Source organism: Phocoena phocoena, chromosome 13, assembly GCF_963924675.1.
Source record: "Phocoena phocoena chromosome 13, mPhoPho1.1, whole genome shotgun sequence".
NCBI lineage: Eukaryota > Metazoa > Chordata > Mammalia > Artiodactyla > Phocoenidae > Phocoena > Phocoena phocoena.
Window position 1 is genome coordinate 58,083,085 of NC_089231.1, and position 22,465 is coordinate 58,105,549.

At 42.7% G+C, this 22,465-nt stretch overlaps 1 protein-coding gene across 1 annotated transcript in view; it reads right to left on the bottom strand.

The window, feature by feature from the left end:
* L3MBTL4 (L3MBTL histone methyl-lysine binding protein 4) overlaps positions 1-22,465 on the bottom strand; it is a 304,644-nt gene that overhangs the window by 200,815 nt on the left and 81,364 nt on the right. Inside the window, exons 9-10 of the mRNA XM_065889471.1 lie at positions 14,100-14,185; positions 11,965-12,075 (exon numbers count right to left, since the gene is read on the bottom strand). Of these exons, the coding sequence (XP_065745543.1) occupies positions 11,965-12,075; positions 14,100-14,185 (197 nt within the window). The remainder of the gene's footprint in view (positions 1-11,964; positions 12,076-14,099; positions 14,186-22,465) is intronic.

Sequence of the window (22,465 nt, forward strand, 5' to 3'; positions counted from 1 at the left end):
TCCAGTAAACAACCTATCAGCACATTTTTATTTACAATCCTCATTCATTCAGCAAGTGTTTATTTGGTGCCCATGAAATGCCAGGGACTGTTCTATAGGCACAACGATGTCAAGAGTACTTGGGTGGGACCTCCCTGGTGGTCCAGTGGTAAAGAATCCACCTTCCAATGCAGGGGACGCGGGTTCAATCCCCTGTTGGGAAACTGAGATCCCACATGCCGTGGGGCAGCTAAGCCTGCACACCACAACTACTGAGCCCGCGCACCGCAAACTACAGAGCCCACGCGCCCTGAAGCTCCCCGTAACTAGAGAGAGAAAATCCTCATGCCACAACTAGAGAGAAGCCCTCGTGCCACGACAAAACACCCCGCATGCCTCAGCGAAGATCTTGCGTGCTGCAACTAAGACCCAACACAGCCAAATAAATAAATAAACAAGTAAATATTTTTTTAAAAAAGAGTACTTGGGAAATCAAGCTTCCGCCGTGAGCTTACATTCTAGTGGCAAAACGTGATAAAGAAATAAACACACGAATGTGTAATCTAATGTCAGATAACCGTAAATCCTATGATGCAGATTAAATTCATATAAGAGGAAAGTGAAGGCTTTGATAGAGCCGGGATAATTCCCCCACGGAAACTCTGAGTGTGTGTTCAGACATGAACGGGAAAGGAGACTGGCCGTGGGGACAGGGGTGATTTTATTTTGCATTTCTTCTGTCTTCCCGGTGAATGAAAAGCAGGGTTCTGAGAGGAAGGAGGACTGTGAAGCAGCCTCCTTGGCTGATGGGGGGGCGGTGAACTGATGTGGGGAGGATGGGGTGGAGTCACAGAAATGGACTCGGGGGTCCCTGGACCCCTGCGGAGATGACTTTATAGCCAAACCCCTCGGAATGGCTCTTTGTCTTCTCTGGCTGCAGGACTCAACCCGGCCTCATTCAGAAGTCTGTAAAAGGCAACGATTAGAGAACGGGCAAAAATCCCCTTCCCGGTGTAGAGAGGGCCTGCAGAAGGACAACAGAAGCGGGAGAAGAGGAAGCAGATGCAGTGACACGGAAATGAGATGACAACGTCTGCTTCCCTGTAGGTTCTTGATGCAAAACCTCCAACTTTGGTACATTCACATAAAATTGAGCCCAATTCCACTTATTAGGAAAAAAAATATCTACTGACTTCACAAAGCAAATCTTTGCTGTAAAAACCATGAAAATAGAATTCTTCTATTTCCCTGATTCTACCGTGCACATCCCTCCCGCACCCTTGTAGCACGGTTTCAACGATTATGAAATCCGGATGCACCGTCCATCCCTGTGGAAGGGCTCTGCCAGGCGCCAGGGGCAGAAGCCCGTCGTGAAAGAGCTGTCATTGCCCACACGGGTTCTGAGTATGGCCGGTTCCCCAAGAGAGAAATGAACACCAGTACTCAGAGGCATGACAGGGGGCGGCGCATGACCACTGCTGTGAGGCAGAGGGTGGGGCATCACTTCCACTCCAAAGAGAACTGTTAATACTAAGCCCAAAGTCTCTAGCCAGATCCTTGCACTTTTCTAAGCTGTACAGCTGCCTCTAAGGTGATAAAGGTTGGGAGAAGACAGGTCGGGGAAGTGAGTTGACAGTGCAGTGTGCGGGACCTAGTCAGGCACGCTAAGAGTTGAGTCTTTTTACCTCAATGCACGGGCTCCAATCCACATTTTAAGTCCACTCTGGCATCTCTGTGCAGCATGGATTGACAGGGGCTCGGGGGTGCAGAGAGCCCAGCTGGAAGGGAAGTGTAGTGGCCCACGTGAGAGGTGATGCCGGCTTTCATTAGGGTGGTCGTCATGGAGATGAAGAGAGGTCAAGAGATGAGGGACACAGTCCTGGGAGTTAGAATCAATAGAATAGGGTGGCGGGCTGTATGTGGCTGTTCTGAGACGGGCGGATTGTAGGAACGGCTCCCAGGTGTCTGGATTGAGCAATCTGGTGGATAAGCTGCCCTTTACTAAGCTGCAGACGCTGAGGGAAGAAACAGGTCTGGGGCTGCGTGCTGTGGAGTTCAGCCAGGACATATTAACATGGAACATACAAGCGATATCAAGTTACGGTTAAATACACGACTGCAGCTCTGGGGAGGAGGCTCTTGTTCAAATGCAGATTCTGACTCAGCGGGTCTGGGGTGAGGCCCGTGCCTCCATTCCTGACCTGCTCCCAGGTGACGGGGAGCCTGCAGCTGCAGGAAACCCTCACCTGTGCTAAGTGTGGAAAAGCCACCCCAGTTCCACCCGGAAGGCGGGATACTGATATTTCCAGCAGCGCCTGTTCCCAGTTTGTGTCAGCCTGTGTCCCTGATCATCAACTGTTCTCGGGGGACTGCCACCCTGGCCAGTCTGCACGTCTGGACCCCACCGCAGTTCCGTGTTTGGCTTGACAGTTCTGAAACAGAGATCCACCCTCTGAGTTTATGAGATCTACCCCACTTCTGTTCTGTCAAAGGCCGCCACGTGAATGCAGCCTGGTCCCATTGTTTCCACAGCTGCATGCTGGTCCCGCCAAGGAAGCAAGGGCGCAAACGCCCGGAGGGAGGCCCAGGGTAGGACGCACAGGCAATAAGCCTCTAAGAAGTAGTAGCAGAGAAAGAAGATTCGCCCCACCTGCTTGAGCTGCAGGCCCCTGCGCCCTGTTCCCCACAGCTGAGCCCCAATGGCTCCACAGCCATGCAGCTGCCTGTGATGCCTCTGCTCCCAGGTCCAAACACAGAGCTTGTATAGCCTGCCTGCCCAGGGGCCTTTCAATTAAAATAAATAAATAAATGTGTGTGTATGCACGCGTGTGTGTGTGCAAATACATACATGCATGCACACACACAATTTAAAACAGATTAAACCTGAAGACTCCTTTGTCTCTACATGATAGTAAATAAAGGCATTTGGTGTTTGGAAATGCAAATATCTCTAAGAGAAGGAAAACTGTTCTTCTTGAGAAGCCATCTGCCCCTCGGCATCTTCGCTCACAATGCTTGCTGCACTGCAGTGAACTTGCACAGCACCTTACGGTTTGTGTCACGCACTCTACACTGAACTGTGATTTAACCCATCTCCCAACTAGATGGTGAGGGCCTCGTCTCAGGGCCTCCAGCTCCTAGAATGGTCCCTTCTACCCTGGGGTGATCAGTAAATAAAAGCTGTTGATTGCATAGCAGACCTCGCCGCTTCTACCTGTTTTTAATGTGTATCTTAAACACCACTGCAATAGTCAGAATAATGGTTCTCAGCGATGTCCACATCCTAACCCCTAAAACCTGTGAAAACGCTCCCTTACACAGCAAGAGGGATTTTGCAGGTGTGATTAAGCGACGGACTTTGAGATGGCAGAGACTATCTTGGGTTATCCTGTGGGCCCAAGATAATCACAACCGTCCCTATTCACGGGACACAGAAATGTCAGAGGGAGGTTTGAAGATGCTACCTGCTAAATGTGGAGAAAAGGACCAAGAGTCAAGGAACAGAGCCTGCTCCAGAAACTGGAAAAGGCCAGGAACAGGATCTCCCAGAGCTTCCAAAGGGAAGACAGCCTTGCTGAAGCCTACATTCTAGTCCAGTGACACGGGGCAATGTAATGTGCTACACCCGTGTGATTTTAAGCCACTAAGTTTGTGGTAATTTGTTACAGTAGCAATGGGAAGATAATACAAGTCCATTTTGGGAATAAATTAACCTGAGTAAGAATCTACCCACTGCCTTCTCATAGAAGCATCTCCTTTCCCAGAGTCTATCGCCTGTCCTTATATCACAAGAAACGACACAGATTTTGTAACAAGGGGGGAAATGCCTAATCACCGTCTTGTCTTATCAGTTCATTCTGGGGTGTCTTCATTTAGTTATTTATATTTGAGAGATGTTCTCCTGGTGGTAAAAATAGAGTGTGAAGCAGGATGTGAGAAAAAGAGATGATGCCCAGCATAACTAGTGAAGTATCAGTATCAGTGAGGGCGTTTGTGATGTCAGAGCTGCAGCTGGTCAGAAACAGCACACTTCTGTTCAGGAGAACAGCAGAGACCATGAGTGTCTCCTCCAAAGCTAAGACACACGCCAAAGACTCTCTCGTTCGCTCTGCAGACAGACGGCGAGTCCAGACCGCACCTTCCGACCGAGGTCTGGGAAACCAGTCTTCACTATCCGTCAGGCAAGCGGCCCCGTACTTTTTGAGTAAATACAAAGCTTTGAATGAAGTGATGGAGAATAGTGAATGGAGGGCCTTTTACTAACTTAGTCAAAAGTCCATTAACCCTTGAAACACAAACATAATCCCGTATCTATGTAGACAGGGGTGTCAATTTGCAGCTGCGCCATCGACAGCATTCCTCAGACACGCAAAGAAATGCATAACCCTAAAATAAGGGTTCAAAACAATCAGTGCTACCACACATCACCTTTTATTTAAGAGTTTCCACACAAGATAGCGTTCTGCATAGAAACTGCGAAACGTGCTATTTCTATTCTTTGAAGCTCATGACTAAGCTAGTGTCTCCAGCCAAACAGTCACAGGTCAGGATATCAGCAGGTCCTGCAGGGCAGGCTGGTGCGACGGGCAGGGTGAGGTTACCCAGGGACAGGGAGCGCCGGCAGCAGCTCCAGCAGGGTGGCCGGCTGCCCGCCACCGCAGTTCTTTACGCTCTTGGAAAGGTTTCTGTTCTGGATACAATGACTTTCATAAAAATGTTCAGTGTGAGTCTCTACTCACAGTTCTTGGAGAATACAACACCAGCAGCAGATAAGCTGACTCTGGGAAAGAATGTACATTATGGCAGGGAGGGGCTTGACTACACCCACTCTGAAAATCAGATGAATGGCTGGTAATCCACTGATACTAGGAGGCATGCATTTAAGTCTAGAAAGTGTTGATTCCGTGGTATCATCTCATTTACCTCCTTGGCTGACTATATAAAACTTACCTAAAACTAGACTGAAATTTAAATATAGATCTGGTTTGGTTCACAAATCAAATATCCAGAAAAGAAAAAAAAAAGGCATGGATATAAAACTGCTTATACTAAAGGTAACGACTCCATAAGTTCATCTCATCATCTAATCAGTATAGCGTATAGCGTATCTATTAAGACAGACACTGGCCAATTACAGCCCAGAGGCTAAATAGGGCCCTAGCACCCATCTCTGTGCATGCCAGTAGCTAAAAATGGTTTTTACATTTTTAAATGGCTTGAGAAAAATCAAAAGAAGAACACTTCATGACATGTGGAATTATTTGGAATTCAAATTCCAGGGTCCATAAATAAAGTTTTCTAGGGACCCAGCCACGCTCACCTGCTTCCATATAGTTCACGGCCACTTTTGTGCTAAACCACAGAGCCAGCGGCCACGGCAGAGACACTTGGCCCCCAAGCCTGGGTTACTCTCTGGCCCTTTAACTGACGGAGGTGCTGCCCTGCAGGTTAAGAGCTCTGGCTGAAGACCCGGGCCACCTGGTCCCCGCCTGCTCTACCGCTTAGGAGCCACACGACCTCGGGCAAGTTGCTGAAGCGCCTGCACTTGCCCCTCCCTGAGACTCCCTTGTAGGGTGGCGTGTGGATGGGGAGAGGAAAAGGATGTGAAGCAGGCACAGGGTAGCACGTGGCACCACACCCGGGTGAGCCGTCACAGATGTTATTATTGCTGTTTGTTGTGACCGTGATCACACTAATGCAACTTTACCAGGTAGAGCCTTCTACCTGCTTCAACTTTTCTGGAAATCGTGGCTGACACTAATTTATAGTTTCAACTACTCTGAAAATTATCTCTTCATTAATTGGTCATAATATTTTTGAAAGTTGTCCCAGTCTCCTTCCCAAATGAAGATAGTCATCAATCACTGTGGCACGTAATGGCCATTAATTAGAAGTTTAGCTCAAAGGACTGTCATTTTTAATGTTAGTATCTTGTTCTAGTCTCGTATTTCAAAATCATTTTCAAACCTGCGCCCGAGATGGAGATGCTGGTGAGTGAGAGGACGCACTCCATACTCTGCTCCCTCTTTGACAGATAATTACTCCAGGACTTGTAGGGGTCAAGCAACTTCCTCAAAGTGCTGGCAACCCTTAATTAAAATGAACATTCATGGGCTTGTATTTGGACTTTTGCTTTGCATGAGTCCACCTTCAAGATTTTTTCAAACAAAAGCTTTGAACTTATTAATCTGACATAAAATTCAAGCTAGTTTCGAGTCACACACATAGACCACTTACTGTGACAATTTCTCTTGGTCATGATGCTCTTATTTCATTTGGAAATGCCACAAATACATCCCGTTAATGCATTAAATGTGAAAAGACTTGCTGAAGAGACTCAATTTATTAATGATTCAGTAGAACTTCCTAAAACTTCTATTTGGAATTCATTTATAATTCATTTCACAGCTTAGCTGAGGTTCCTATAGGGCAAATATTTATCAAATATTACTCTGTTTTAAGTCCTCCCTTTATGTTTATTTGTAGAAGGATACTTTTTTTTCCAAATAAAGGCTAAACTTCCTAAAAGCATCCATCCGTCTATTGTAATTTAATGCGCCATTCCTGATACGGTGACAGTAACGGGTTTTCAGATATAACAGAGTACACTATGCAGCCAAACAAAAGAATAGCTGGCTATAAACTGAACAAGACACACATTGAGCACATCATAAATATTTATTAGACAGTAACCATGGTAGTTAATAAACACAGTAATCAAAATAAGAGGGAAATAGCATCTTAAAACCCTGCCATTGTAAGAAAAACTTCACAGCTCACCTACCAATGAACCACACACAACCAAATTGATATTTTCATTATGAAAATCAGAATATCTGGCCTGGCTAGCACCGGCGGAGTACAGAGTATCTTGAATAGGGCTGCCATCGTCCCTAACACTGACAATTATAACCCCTAATGCCAATGGCTCATCAGAGCTGCAGAGTAAGGGCTAAAATGAGTTAGAAATATCTAAGTGTAAACTAGTTGTGCAACCCTGGTCAAATTCAGTTCGTGCCAACTGCAAAGAAGAAATAACACCTACCTGGAAGGGCTGTTGTGTAACTAGACTTATTGTGGTGATGCTTTCCCAACATATACAAATCTCCAATCATATGGTACACCTGAAACTATCAACAATATACTGCTATACGTCAATCATATCTCAATAAAAAATAAACAAGAGAGTTGTTGTGACGATAAAGATGCGATATGTGACATACTCAACAAGCTCCCTGGAACAAAGCCCACATTCGGCACCTGGGTCTTCTTACTTTCCTATTACTGTGTCTGTGACTCCTGAGACTGACGTCACCACACCCACTACTGCTCCTGCTTCTACTACTGCAACCAGGAAGCAACAACCGCTGCATCCACCTTCTCTTTAGTGGTCACAGGTAATAATTCAGATTCTTTGGAGCTAAACACTTCAGGCCCAGTGAGATAAGCATAATAAATAAAATAGACAATAACAAATGTTGGTAAGGATGTAGAGACACTGGAACCTTTGTATACCGCTGGTGAGAATGTAAAACGGTGCAGCCACTTCGGAGCACAACGTTAAACAAAGAATTATCATAGGACGCAGCAATTCTACTCCTAGATATACACCTAAGAGAAGTGAAGACATTATGTCCACACAAAAACACACACAAATGTTCACAGCACCATTATTTAAAATAGCCAAAAAGCAGTGGTTAAGAATCCACCCACCATTGCAGGGGACACATGTTTGGGCCCTGGTCCCTTGCTCCACATGCCGCGGAGCAACTAAGCCCGTGTGCCACAAGTACTGAGCCTGCACTCTAGAGCCCGCAAGCCACAACTACTGAAGCCCACACGCCTAGAGCCCGTGCTCCGCAACAAGAGAAGCCACTGCAATGAGAAGCCTGTGCACCGCAACAAAGAGTAGCCCCTGCTCACCACAAGTAGAGAAAGCGCGCACACAGCAACGAAGACCCAACGCAGCCATAAATTAATTAATTAATTAATTTTTAAAATAGCCAAAAAGTGGAAACAACCCAAATGTCTACCCATGATGAATGAACAACATGTGGTACATGCATACAGTGGAATACTATTCAGAAATGAAAAGGGATCAATTACTGCTACATGCTACAACTTGGATGAAACCTTCAAAACATTACAGTAAGTGAAAGAAGCCAGACACAAAGAGTCACATATTACATCATTCCATTTATATGAGATGTTCAGAATAGGCAAAGCCATAGAGACAGAAAGCCGGATTATCAGGGGCTAAGGTGGAGGTGTAGAACGAATAGTTATTGCTAATGGACACGAGCTTTCTTTTGGGGGGGATGAAAATGTTATAAACTTAGATAGTGGTGACAGTTGTACACTTCTGGGAACAAACTCAAAACCAATACCTTTTACGGTATGTGAATTTTGTTTCAAAACGCTGTTATAAAGCAGAACTAATCAAGCACATGTGGGCAATTATATATTTAGGGAGTGGCAGAAAAGAACAAAGTGTGTCTTTGCTGGGTCTGCTGTGCTCTGCCATGGAACGCCAGGACCACACAAACCTCCAGGCAGGACAGGCAACGTGAGCTGTGCACAAAAGACACAGCAGAGTGGTGTTACAGATGAACTCCACTCCCTGTCCTAGACATCTGCTCTCCCTCTAGCAAGTGGGATAGTTATGACAAAAAGTAGAACCTAAGAGTAGGAGCAGGAAGAATATAAGCTCTAGGGTTGAAAAACCCTGTTTGAAACCCAGGGTTTAAAGCCTGGTTCCCCCATATACTAGCGTGCTACCTTGGACCATTTACTTAACCTCTCTGAGTTTCAGTTTCCTCATCTATAAAATGGGTACAAGAGTACCTTATGTCACCCAGTGGCTGTGAGGATACACTACTGTATATAAAGCCCTTAGAAGAGTGTCTGACACCGTCATCACTACTAAGATCGCTCTTGCTGTTCACCAGGCTGGCCCCCAACACTCAAACCCAGGCCAGTAGCACAATCGCACATGCTCCGTTAGCATCCCCGGGGACTCCCTGCTTCGCTCACCAAGTAGCCTGGGCTTGTTTCCTCTCCCTCTACTGATGACAATTACTTCATTAGCACAGAAAACCAGGGCCCCCGGGAGCGCAGCCCAGGGCACCTGCACTGACTAATAACAGCAGCGGCGGCCAGCTGATGCCCTACAAAGAGCAGGGCACAGTTCCAGGAGTTTTGTATACAGTCTTCATCCAGATGCTCAAAGCCAGCCTGGGAGGTGGGCACTGTGAACCACGTCGCTCCCCAGATGAGGAAAGTGTAAATAAGTTGAGTAACTACCAAGTTACCAACACGGTCAGAGCTGGAATCAAACCTGACCAGTGTAACCTATGGCGCTTTCCTGTGCAGTAGGCTGAGTTAGATGTCCAAGGGAAGAGGAGTCAGGAGAGCAGCTGAGCATGAGGGAAGAGTGCTTTATGACTATCACAACTGTCTCATTCAAATGGGAGGATGCCAAGGTACATTCCATGCCACTCATCCTTCACTCCTTTCCTCGTTCATACATACATTAAGCATCTATCACATGCCAGCGATAAAAACAGTCCTTGAAGGATACCGACATTAAAAGAGGAAATTGTGGAACCATATAACCAACACATTAATAAAGGAACAAAGGGATGTCCCCGGCCAAGAGGAGACCAGGAAAGGGTCAACTGCTTTCTCAACTGACAAAGACAACCCCACCACTACCTTCAATCTACTTAGACAAGAATTCAGAGAAAAACCTGACACTCATTTTCAACACCTTGTATTCCCTGGGAACACCCACGAATGGAACTTTAAGCCATGCTTCTGAACCTTCTCTATAAGTTGTTTCCATTCAGACATCTGCGCCAGCCCCCCAGACAATCCCCTCACCTCCACCTCACGGGGCAGGACAAGCATTTACCCAGCTGAGGGCCTGCCTGGGGAGGGAAGGGGTGGGGGCCATGGTGGTAGGTGTTGCAGGAGGTCAGAGGCTCTTTGGGAGACCGCAAGTTTTCCACAGCCCAGAGACACCTATGTCATTCCAAGACTGATACATTCTGGCAGACTGAAGGGTGTGTGGAAGCAACGCATTGCACATTTTCTAAAGCACCATTTCACATCTTAATTTAGCCCTAAAATCCTAAAGGGGTTTCCATTATGCCCACAACCACAGAGGTAACACTTAGGGTTCTAAGCCTGTGAAAAGTACCCAATACTTTTCAACTCTTTTTCTTCTAGTAATGGTCAAAGCAATTTCCATGAAAGAAAAAGAATAAGGAGAAGAGACATGAAATACTTCTTTGGAAGGATGAGCTAAATCTTAAGAGATTTTTAAAGTCCAATGCTGAGACGGTAAATAAGGAATATACTAAACTTACTTTAGGAGCTAAAGGTTTTCAAATGGTATTTTACGGTAATACTAATCCAATATGATCACACTGTAAGCTGACAAATACGTTAAATTGGATACTATTGTATGTATCTTAGGAACCACAAGAAAATAATCTGTCAATTAAAATTCTAAATAACATTTTATGTACTATTAAGATTAAGCTTTTCCTATAAATGCAATAACTTTACAATGAAAGTTAAATAAGAATTTAAAGAAAAAAACCTGATGTTCATTTTCAATAATGAAATATTACTGAATTTATAAAGTAATTATGATATCTAAAAATCAATCCCACAGTAAGTGCTATAAGAGTAAACAACAATAAGGGACTTCCTTGGTAGTGAAGTGGTTAAGAATCCGCCTGCCAATGCAGGGGACACGGGTTCGAGCTCTGGTCCAGGAAGATCCCACATGCCATGGAGCAACTAAGCCTGCATGCCACAACTACTGAAGCCCACGCGCCTAGAGCCTGTGCTGCCCAACAAGAGAAGCCACCGCAGTGAGAAGCCCGCACACCACAACGAAGAGTAGCCTTTGCTCACCGCAACTAGAGAAAGCCCGCACGCAGCAGCGAAGACCCAACGCAGCAATAAATAGATAAATAAATTTTAAAAAGAGTAAACAAGAAAAAGCTACAAATAAGAATTTATGCAATATGATTAAATTTAAAATAAAACCTTAGTAACAATGTATGTGGGAGAAAATACCTGTAACATATTATTCCTGAATAGCGTTTAGCACAGTTTTCATTTGTCAGAAAAATAAAGGACATCGCCAATATCTGCCTCTGATAATCCATGGCCAAGCCAAATACACATCTCTATGTTCTACTAAAATGTACATACTGATCATTCTCTATGAGATGAATTAGAAGTTGTTTTCAAATTAGGCATATAGCAAATAAGACTTCTTTTAAATTATATCAAACTGTATATCGAACTTAAATACATCTTTCTTAATAATTTCTATAAATATTCGTTGGCTTCGATCTTTTTATTAATATGAAAATAAACTGTGCTTGGGTGGAAAATAAGTTTTGAACTGTCATATGCTGTAGAAGATTTATTGAATTCCACAGATGCTTTCAGCTTTCTGTAGAAAAAAATGAAAGGCTTTCACTTAATGATAATTTAATTTTGAAGATGTGTATATTTTTAAAAAAACAGATGTCACAGCAAGGATGATATAGAAATCTGTGAATCAAATTTTCACTTCAAAATCTAACCTTTTGTTTGAATAGGAGAGAACAAGGAGGTAATTGTTCTTGTTAAGGTGTTTAATGACAACAGTTTCAAGAAAAATCTGATAATACCAACAAAAAGAAGCTTTTCTAAAAAAATAGGAACAAAATGTATAACGTCTACGCAGCAAATCCAAACAGGGACGTGTAAGAACCCTCTGAAAATCAGTCGTGTCTAATCTACAGAGTCCCCTTCCACACACACTGGCTAGAGGACCTTCTACCAGAGTCTCGTGACCAGCAGTGAAGTCAGGCCAGTTTGATTCTCCTGCTGAGATAAGAAATCAGAGCCTCTGAAGCCAGTCTCACAGGAAACGTAGGGAAAACGCCAATACAATATCGTACTAATCCAAACGTGTACCTTTATTCTTTGGTCATCAACATCTATAATCGTAGCAACACGAATTAACCTGGGGTTTCGTTTATCCACGACTTCAAGTTTCATATTCGGGAGAAAACCATGGGGCAACCGCTGTAACATTACAAGAGCAACAAGTTATGCGAAATCCAATAATTCAGACGTGCTACTAACGTTTTCTAAAATATGACTGTTCTAACTTTACATCAGATATTTAATACAACTGGAATTTAGTTTTAAGAGCACATAGACCTTCATGCATATGATTTTCTCCACTTTCATAAAAACCTGCAGGAGGAAAAAGAATATTTTGGTAATTTTCAAGATAGCTAAAAGACAAAGATTAAATCATGAATTCATGAATGGTCACAAGTTCAAAAAAGGATCTCATTATAATTTATCTATTGGTTTAGATGTTATTTTTTTTCTAAAATTAACCTTTTAAATTAAGAAATCATTGACTATTATCACTGCCCAGTTTTGGAGTGTAAGACACAGAAGGCAAAATTAACAAATAATTAGAAAGGATAAACATGATCCTTTAAATTTTAAAATAGATAAAAGCTGCCATCATTATAACAGCTAAATGTTTTAAAATCATACCACAATATAATTTAAAGTCATAATCTGTGCTTTTGGTGCTTCATCTTTAACATAAGCATGTTAAACTGTATTAATTTAGGGTTTCTTCTAAGTCTTAAAATGCTGGGAACCAGGAGTCTACAACGATGGACACTCAGGAAACACTAAAGAAAATGGAGTGGGGAAAAAAATGCACTGGGACTTTTACCAAATCATTGAAACTGAGGAAATTTACCAAAAATCAGTCAAAAGACAACTCTGCCAGTGTTTAAGGATGGCAAAAAGTTTCACTTTGAAAGCTATTACACAGGGTACTGAATTTCTCAAGTCTAGAAAGTGGCAGTGGGAAAATAAAACTTTTGATAATGGCTGACTTACAAAACAGTTAAATCTTTCTACTATACCTGGTTTGTTCCTCTCCAGCTTTTGTGGAAGCATATTTGTTTCTAAAATGCATTATTATGTCTACTAAATGGAGCATACTGACTATAATTAGGTCTCTGATCCTTGAACATATTTCTTTTCTCCCCGAGGTCACCATGCTGATAACAAAGGTAACTGTTTCAGATTGCAGATGCCAAAGACATACAGCTTGAGGTGAACCCTTAATAACCCCGTGACAGAGGCTGGAGGTTGCCTTTTTAACTGAATCTTTTCATAATATGATTTTCTTGTAATTTTCTTCTTGGAAAAGTAAAGTGAAGTTTTGACATAAAGCAAGAGAGAAAGTGAGACTACAAGCAGCTGGTATTTTTGCTTATTGAATTTTTGCAATTCTTGAAACGCTTTCTAGCACGCCAGAACTTCTAGCCCTCTTAATTTGATTATACCTCTTCCTCCAAATTCGACCTATTTTAATCAATTGTTGTAAAAAACAAAATAGCATTCTGTTTTAAACCCCTTTTGATCTTTAGAAAACTTTCAGTAAAAGAAATCACATGGAGAAGCTCACTATATAACATTCTGATTAAAGATGAGTCAGGGACACATAGCTGAAAGGGAACAGAGCTTGAAAACCACTGGTTTAGAACATAAGTATCTCTAACTATGCTATCAGTACACTTTCTTTATACTTGGTTTAATCCTGGAATAAATGGGTACGTACAAATTTGAACTTTACAAGTTGGTATTCTGACAAATTGCTAAAAGCAATGTTCCTTCAAAATAGGTGAAAGGGTAACACACAGGGGCTACATACACTCCATCTATTTTATCCCGGCATCATCGACCGTCAAACAGTCCCTGAGACCGAAAGCTCAGGGTTCCCACTCAGAGGACCAACAAACACAGAAAGGAAGGGCTCAGTCATCAGAGGCTGAGGGGGCTTCCAACCGGACTTCAAGGAGGGAAATCGTCACCTACACTGGTGTATAGGAACAACAGTAAATGAGTCACCTCCTTTGTATTTTTAACTGAAAAGCAAAGCAAATTGGTCATGGAAACAACACTTGAATTTAAAAGGAGAAAACTAGAATGATTTTGAATTGCCAAATGAAGGCACCATTCCACACGGACACTGTTGAAAAAAGCTGGGAGTGCTACAGATCCAAACTTACCATTTTAAAAACTTTGGCAGGTACTGCATTAGTTCGAGTAGCTTCCAGATATTCTGTCCAGGAAAATTTTTCTGGCTCAGGATAACCTGAAAAATAAATAAATATCAAATGATTACTCACTGATATTCTGATTGCCATATACTATGAGACATCTGCTAATAATAATACCCACTGTTAATTGAATGCTCACTATTCAATAGCCCCTATTAAGAACGTTAAGTCTGTGATAACCTCTGAGAGGGCTGTTTCGCCCCCACTATGCTCGTGTGCACGCATTCACTGGTCCATGCATTCACTCCATGAGGGTAAGCAGGTGAACCGAGGTCGAACGGGGGTCTGAGCACTGGGCAGAGCCAGGCCACCCCCAGGAGGCCTCTTGAGATGCTTGAAAAAACTCACAATCACTGTCTGACCTCACACCATGAACTGATGATCTTTCCAGTTCCTCCAATAATTCTGCATCGATTAGGGTTTTATTCTCATAATTAAATGTTTGTAATTACAATTTCCCAGGTTTGTTATTTATCATTGCAATTTTAAAATATATATTGGTATAACATGATATAAAGCACGCTATGTTTAAAAATTTCTGTCTAATTGGGTTTCTTGTTTCTCTTTATGCTTGTGTTATTTTATTCCTAATTACATTTGCCAGAGGTCTGTCTATACTACTGTGTTGTTTTCTTTTTCCTTTCAAGAAATGAGTACTTAGACTCACCCATCAGATCTATTGTTTTCTTTTGTCTTTCCTAACTATTTCGTTTGCTGTTTTTAGTCTTATCACCTCTTTCCTCATAGTTCCCTTGGGTTTGTTTTATAGTTGTCTTGCCAAACTGAATTATAAACATAATTATTTTTATTTGTTCAAAAATAATATAAGCATTTAAGGCTATGAATTTACCACGGCTGTCCCTCAATACAGCTTTAGACATCTGGACAAACTTTTAGGAAATATTTATCTTTCTCACTTTTACTTTCTAAAAAAACAATTATAATGTGTAATTGTCATCTTGATTTAATCATTGGCCAAATATTTAAGAGACAGCCCAAGTGGTTAATTTTTGAAGTTGTTTAAAATATTAATAATAATTCCCAGTTTACCACATGGTAGTTTCAGAAAATCACATGGTCCGTACAATTCCTATTTGGGAGACTTTAAGATTTCTTCTTGGTATAACACAGGATCAACAGTTAAAAAGTATTTAAAGTATATATCAATACATACACACAGATATGTTTTAAGGTGTAATATCAATATGCATTAATTCAATCTAAATAGCTGTATTACTCAAAAATCTGTTTATTTCTTATTTAAGCAAAAAGCCTGAAGCAATATGCAGGAATCTCTAAAATAAATTTTCTGTACAGTTTTCCAGTACTTCTGATAATTTTTTTGTTCACGTTTAAATGTTTTGCCAAAATAAAATATATTTTTAAAAAATATACAAATCAAGTGGACAGATTGAGAAATTGTCATAAACTCTCCCACGTAACCAGAACATGGGACACCCCGTCCCCATCCTGCCCCCGTCTGGTCACGGCCCCACTTTCCTCAAAGGGAGCCACCTGTTCTGGCTTCTGCCCTCTGAGATGAGCTCTGCTCATTCCCTTTTCTCCTTGTATGAATGGACTCACACAGCCTGTGCTCATCTGTGGTCCTGGGCTATTGCTCAGTAGTCTGGCTTCAAGGTTCTGTAGACTGCTGTGTGAGGGTTGTTCATTTTCACTGCTGCATAGTACTCCATTCAGGGGTATCTCACAATTTATTCATCCTTTCTACTGGTGATGGTCATCTGAGGAGTTTTAATTTGGGGGCTATCACAGAAAGTGCTGTTACAAATATTCCAGCGTGTTTTTTGCAGGGACCAGAAGTATACATTTCTGTTGGAATGCATCCAGGAGTAAAACTGCAGGATCTTGGGATATTTTGCATCACATGTTGACCTTATAATGTTTAACATATAAAAGCATATGTAATATTCAATAGTAACTGCACTTTTTATTTAATATAGAGAAATTTTACCTTTTGGACACATTTATTGCATTTTGCCTCAAATTCTCCTTTCTACTAAAAATTAAATTGTATGCCATTTGGTTATTTTCTGTTTATGTTTGTCTGATAAGATTTTGCCCATCTTTATCATTTTTATATTATTTTGTTTCAGGTGTATCTGTTAAACACCTCCTAAGTGGATTTTAAAAAACATTTACATTTACTTTCATAACAGGTTTGCTTTATCTAACTTCTGTAAACACATTTAAGCTGGACTTTTAAAAAAAAAAAAACTCTTTTAGGATTTCTTTTGATTATTGTCCTTCTCTACGTGAGTTATGTTACATAACTTATGTTTCAATAATTATTTCTGCAGTTGCATTTACCTTTATAGCTCATATGTTTAAAAACCGTCCAAACTCATTCCTTGTATCCTGGGCCTCCACATTCCTGCGTGGGTTCTGAATCTGCCCCTTCAGCATTGGCTCCTCTCTGCCTGCTCCAGGTTCCTGGCCCAGGGACCTGACCGGCAGATTCAGGGCAACGGTGACAAAGGAAACCAGCGTGTGGTGGGTTGAGGGAGGAATGCATGGTGCACAGGAGAGGAAGCAACTAGTCCTGCCCCGAGAAACCCAGCTGCTGTTACGAGAGGGACAATCCCACCCTGATTTACGTGATCAATACGTGAAAATAAGAGACTATGGCTATTTTAAGTGATTCTTAAGTACTCACTGCCTCTGTGCGACTCTCTAGAAATGAGCTATGCATGTGCAAAAGAGAGGAAACACGTGCATTAGGTCTATCTTCCCTGTTCAGTGAACCCAAGGAAGAAAAGAGCGTCTTCCAGCCCCAGGAGTCTTGCAAACACCACCCATTCCCACTGTCCTCCTCCTGGCCCAGCCCTGAGCCAGCCGGCGCACCGCAATGAAGAGCAGCCCCCACTCGCTGCAACTAGAGAAAGCCCGCATGCAGCAACGAAGACCCAACACAGCCATAAGTAAGTAAATAGATTTATTAAAAAGAAAAGAAAACCTTGTCTAACTGGCTTCCATTTACTGGTAACGCCGTAATGCCCGCTCCACCCACACTGATTCATTTATTCCTCACATACACCTTTTTCTCCTCATTTTACAGGTGAGGCTCAGGGAGCTTGAGCAGTTCACTCAGTGTTGTACAGTTAGAATGCAGAGGAAATGGGATTTGAAGAGTGATGTCTCATTCAGTTGCCCACATCCTTCATCACTGCTCCCCCAGTATGCTAGGGCGTCCATCCTCCAGGCCTCAGGACGGTGGGGCGAGCTCCCCCTGGAGGCCAAGGTGCAGGATCACAGGGAGGGGATGCGGGTGGAGGACAGGAGACAGGGCTACAGGTGTCAGTGCATTTATTCACAGCCCACCGCATCCCGCACTATTTAGAGTCTGAAATGTCAGGGAAGGGCAACACTGGGAGAAAACCGGGCACAGGTGTGGCAGACCTGAGGGAGGGGACCAGGGATCACACACAGGGTGTAGCCGGGTGCTTAGGACCTCCCCGTGGGGAGAAGAGGGAGAGAGGGGGAAAAGGGTCCTCGGGCAGATGACAGCCTAGGGGGATGGCGTGCGGAGGAGATTAGGGCTCAGGGGCCCTTTCTGAAGGCTAAGGACCACCTCCGGAGAAGCCGTGGAGCTCCTCCTGGAAAGGGCGACGCCCGCCTCCTTCCTGGTGTCAGGAAGCTAGGGGGACAGAGGTCAATTCCAGAGCTTTGAGTTCAAGAGATCTAAAGTCAAGAAAAGCCCTTAAAGAGGATACACACTCAGGGAAACTCAAGGCCAAACCAAGGGAAGCATAAGTGAAAACTAAATCGTGTCATTCCAAGGGCTGCCTGCATCACTCAGGAAAGAAGCAGGTCCTCACCCGACGCCAGGCCCTGCACAGCCGGCCTCCCCTCTGCTGCCACCGGACGCCACGGCCTCCTCCCCCTCGAGCTCTCTCCCCCGAAGGAGACGCCCCCCACCGCCTCCCCACTCCCCAGATACACCCCTCCTCTAAGCTGCTATTCCAGTGTCACGACCTCCTGAGACAGGCCGTGCCCCTCCCCACCGCATCACCCGCCCTATTCTTCTCCACAGCACTGACCCCCTAACTATTCATATTTTGCACATTTCTCTTGCCCATTAGCATATTACTGACTTCTGACAGAAATTTATTCACGTCACTGCTATTTTCTCTGAGCCTAGAACAGTGCTGTCATTATCACGCAATAACTATTTGGTAAATATCTGTTAGATGAATGAAATGCATTTCCTGAGAAGTCTGCATTGAATACTGCGGTAACTGGAGCTGGTACGACGCTGCTTTCCCGCTGGCGCTGCTGGGATTCTGAGGCACTGTTAGGACAGGATGATGCTCCTGAATCATCCCTGGCTCAGCTCCCAAGCAGCACTGCAGCCTGGACAGAGCCCAGGCGAGGCATCTGATTTGTGGCATCTGTACGGGCAAATGGCACTCCTCAACTTTCCACGTAAGAAAGGCCAGCTGAAGGGTGAGAGACTGGTTACAGGCTCTTCCTACAACAACAGCCTAAATCAAAACATAATTCTGCCACCGGATCCTTCCTTCTAAAGAACCGGGATCATGAATAAATACGTTCCTGACCTTCTGGTCTGGGTAACCTGTCCCACGGAAGCAAGACAACAATAGTTATACCAGGGGCCAATTCCGGAACCGAAAACCATTGGTGTCCCAGGACAAGCAATTTTTAAGTAATGGACAATAGTGCTGTTTAACAACCAGCAATAAACAGGGATCTGCTAAGAGTCTTACCAAGAAGAATGGACAGAACATTGACCATAAATACATGCTGGAAGGACTTAAGAGTCCTCTTCATCTAACTCTTCATTTTACTGATGAGGAAAGTGAGACCTGGTATTTTAAGTGACATGGCAAAGGCAAGACAACTAATAATGAAGCCAAAGCTCGAGCCCAGGTCTCCCGACCTGCAATTTACAGAGATCAAGACCTGCAGAGAGCTGCTCTGAGGCCCAGTGATGCTTTGCAGGCTGCCGGGCACTGGGCAGGAGAAAGCACCAGCATGAGCAGGCAATGAGGGCCGGACCACCAGAACCAGGGAAGCCTGAGTGGGTTTCGCCATCATTCTGAGAGACTGATTCAGACAGCACTCACAAGGCAGAGCAGGGACTTGTCCAGACCCCGGGCCTCCCAATGGTAGAGACTGAGAAAAGCCACCACTGACTGGGACCTTCCCTCTGGTTCTGCACACAGAGGGGCCAGTTATGAAAACCATCCTAACACTGCATGACCACCAAGCATCCTGGGTCAGACACTGTACACCACTGACCACCAGACGTGAGGACAATCACGGTTAAGCCTACTTCAGGTTCCCCCAATTTGGTTTTCAAAAGACACATCGAAACTCACCTCACATTGACCGTACCTTAGATGCCAGAAGTCCTAGACTCTCATTCAGCTCGTTACAATTAAAGTTAAAATATCCTTTCTGGCCAAAGAATACAAATTAGACTCCCTAATATTTAAAACAGGACATCAGAACTGCTACTTGGTCGTCACTCACATGCTAAAGCACCCGGAGAACTCTTGGGTCTACAGTGTGGACAAGCAGCACCTCAAGCATGTGTCAGAGAGCTCATTTTGCTCAAATTATGGCTGAGAGGGACTGTTTTCAGCATAGACTGAGGAAAGAGAGATCACGGGAAGCAACCCATCTGTGCCACCCTGGCCAAGCTCCCAGCAGACTTGTCTTCAAAAAGCCCATGGCTCCCACAGCACCTAATGCAGCCCAGGCATTCGAGATGGGGTTAATCACCTCTTTCTCTGTCTCACTCCCTCTGTCTGTCTCTCAGTAGCTAACATGATAGAAAAACACATTGTTTATTTCGCTCCTATTTTTCTCTCAATGTCACTAACTACATAATATTTCACTGAGTAATATTCTATGACTAACATAATGACCCTTGTACGTTATGTCTTTACTATTCTTTGTTACTAGTTTCTAGCGGTACCTCACTCTTCCCAGGCACTTAATTAGTTTTTCTCTGAACTCTCACCTTCCTTATGCCAGTAGAATCTATCTACAGGAAAGAGTACAATGCCATTTAAAATATAGTAATTATTTGTTTACCCAAAACAAGTTAACAGTTAATGTTGCAATTAAATAAAAGATTTATTTATACTGTTAAATTTTGCTAATGTAATTTTAGCTTTATAAATTATGAAGTAAACTTAAGTAGTTATTTGGTATCAGAACATAGCTTGCTAAATATTTCTATGTGCTCCTCAAACATCTAGAATATTTGCTAATAAGTATGTCCAGCCAACTGATTCTGGGGAATCTAAAGAAACAAACTGCTGTTATTCCTACAAAGTACATTCCATCATCTCCCAAGTTATCAATCATTATAGCTTTATTTCTGAAAATAAACTTGCATTTAGCATTTGTTCACAACAAGTTTGAGTGCTAGATTTCCAACTTAAAAATGTAGAACATTTAGCTCTGCTCACTTCTAAATGCCACCAAAGTATCAATAAAGGCATTTTTATCTTTTTTTTTTTTTTTGCAGTACGCGGGCCTCTCACTGTTGTGGCCTCTCCCGTTGCGGAGCACAGGCTCTGGACGCACAGGCTCAGCGGCCATGGCTCACGGGCCTAGTCGCTCCATGGCATGTGGGATCTTCCCAGACCGGGGCACGAACCCGTTTCCCCTGCATTGGCAGGCGGACTCTCAACCACTGCGCCACCAGGGAAGCCCTAATAAAGGCATTTTTAAATGAACACTTATCAACAGAGAAAATACTGAATTAATTTTGATACAACACATCGTGGAATATTATGTAGGCTTTATAAAGAATTAGAACTATATAACAAATGAGTTGGAAGAGATTTGCCATGAGACATAGTTGAGCAACATAAAAAAAGATGGAAAAAGATGTACATAATATAAGCCCATTTTTATACCACAAGCAATAATCTAAAAAAAGACATGGGTTCATGAACATACGAGTGTCTGAGTGTGCATATGTGTGTGTATATGCAATGATATGGGAATTAGCAAAATATGCATAGCATAGAATGGCTAATTGTTCATTTCCCTCTTGGGAAAATAGCTGAACTACATTTCCTTTACTCCCATGCATTTGAATGCAGTTATGTAACAGTTCTGGCCAATGCATGTGGGTAGAAATGATTGTAACAAGCTACTTCTGAGTTTGGCGCCAAACCCCTCTCATGTGTAACCATCAGTCCTCTTTCCAATCTCAGGTCAGACAGAAAGATTCCCAAGGACCTGGGGGATCCCCAATCCCAGAGTAATTAAATGGAACAGAACTAACCCCTATCAACCATTACTGTACTATGACAGGAGCAAGAAATCAATTCTTAATGTGTTAAGGCACTAAAATTTATGAAGTGGTTTGATATGCTAGTTAGCTCATGGTAATTAACATGGAGGGATTACCACCAACTGCTATGGGGTTGGCCAAAAAATTCGCTAGGGTTTTTGTAACGTCTTCCAGAAAAACCCAAACAGACTTTTTGGCCAACCCAATACTCACTTGGGGAGAGTAACTCGGGTGGAAGGAGAAATGAACATAGAAAGAAAGTATAAATAAAATGTAGGTTATACAAAAAAATTTAATAAAACTAATACAAGGACATAAAGTCACAATGACAACAGGTAAAAAGCCAAAAGCAGATGAGAACTGTCAACAAAAATTTCTGGAAGTGTGAAAAGGAAATAAGTGAATGAAAACTGATTTAACATTCAGTAGCTAAGAATGAAAAACATAAATCTGTTACAGAGAAATGCCAGTAGGGAGCAAGTTAGTTTACATTATAGAACCCTGGAAAGCTGATTAAAGACATGAATGCTAAGACCTGAAACCTTAAAACTCCTAGAAGAAAACATAGGCAGTAAGCTCCTTGACATTGGTCCTGGTGATGATTTTCTGGATTTGATACAAAAAGCAAAGGCAACGAAAGTAAAAATAAATGAGTGGGACTATATCAAACTAAAATGCTATGCACAGCAAAGAAAACTATCAACAAAATGAGAAGACAACCTACTGAATGAGAGAAAATGTTTGCAAATCATTTATCTGATAAGGGGTTAATATCCAAAATATATAAAGAACTCATACAACTCAACAGCAAAAAAACAAATTTTAAGATCTTCACAGAAAATTTGTGCCTATATTTTGAGAGATCTGGTCTTGTTCCTTTTTTTTTTCCTTTGTTTTTAATGTCTGAATTTTCTAATATTGTTGTTGGAAGAAAAAAACTATAAAACTATGTGGAGAGTAATCTAGAAGTATTTGCCTAATGCTTAAAAATTATTTCCAGGGACTTCCCTGGTGGCAC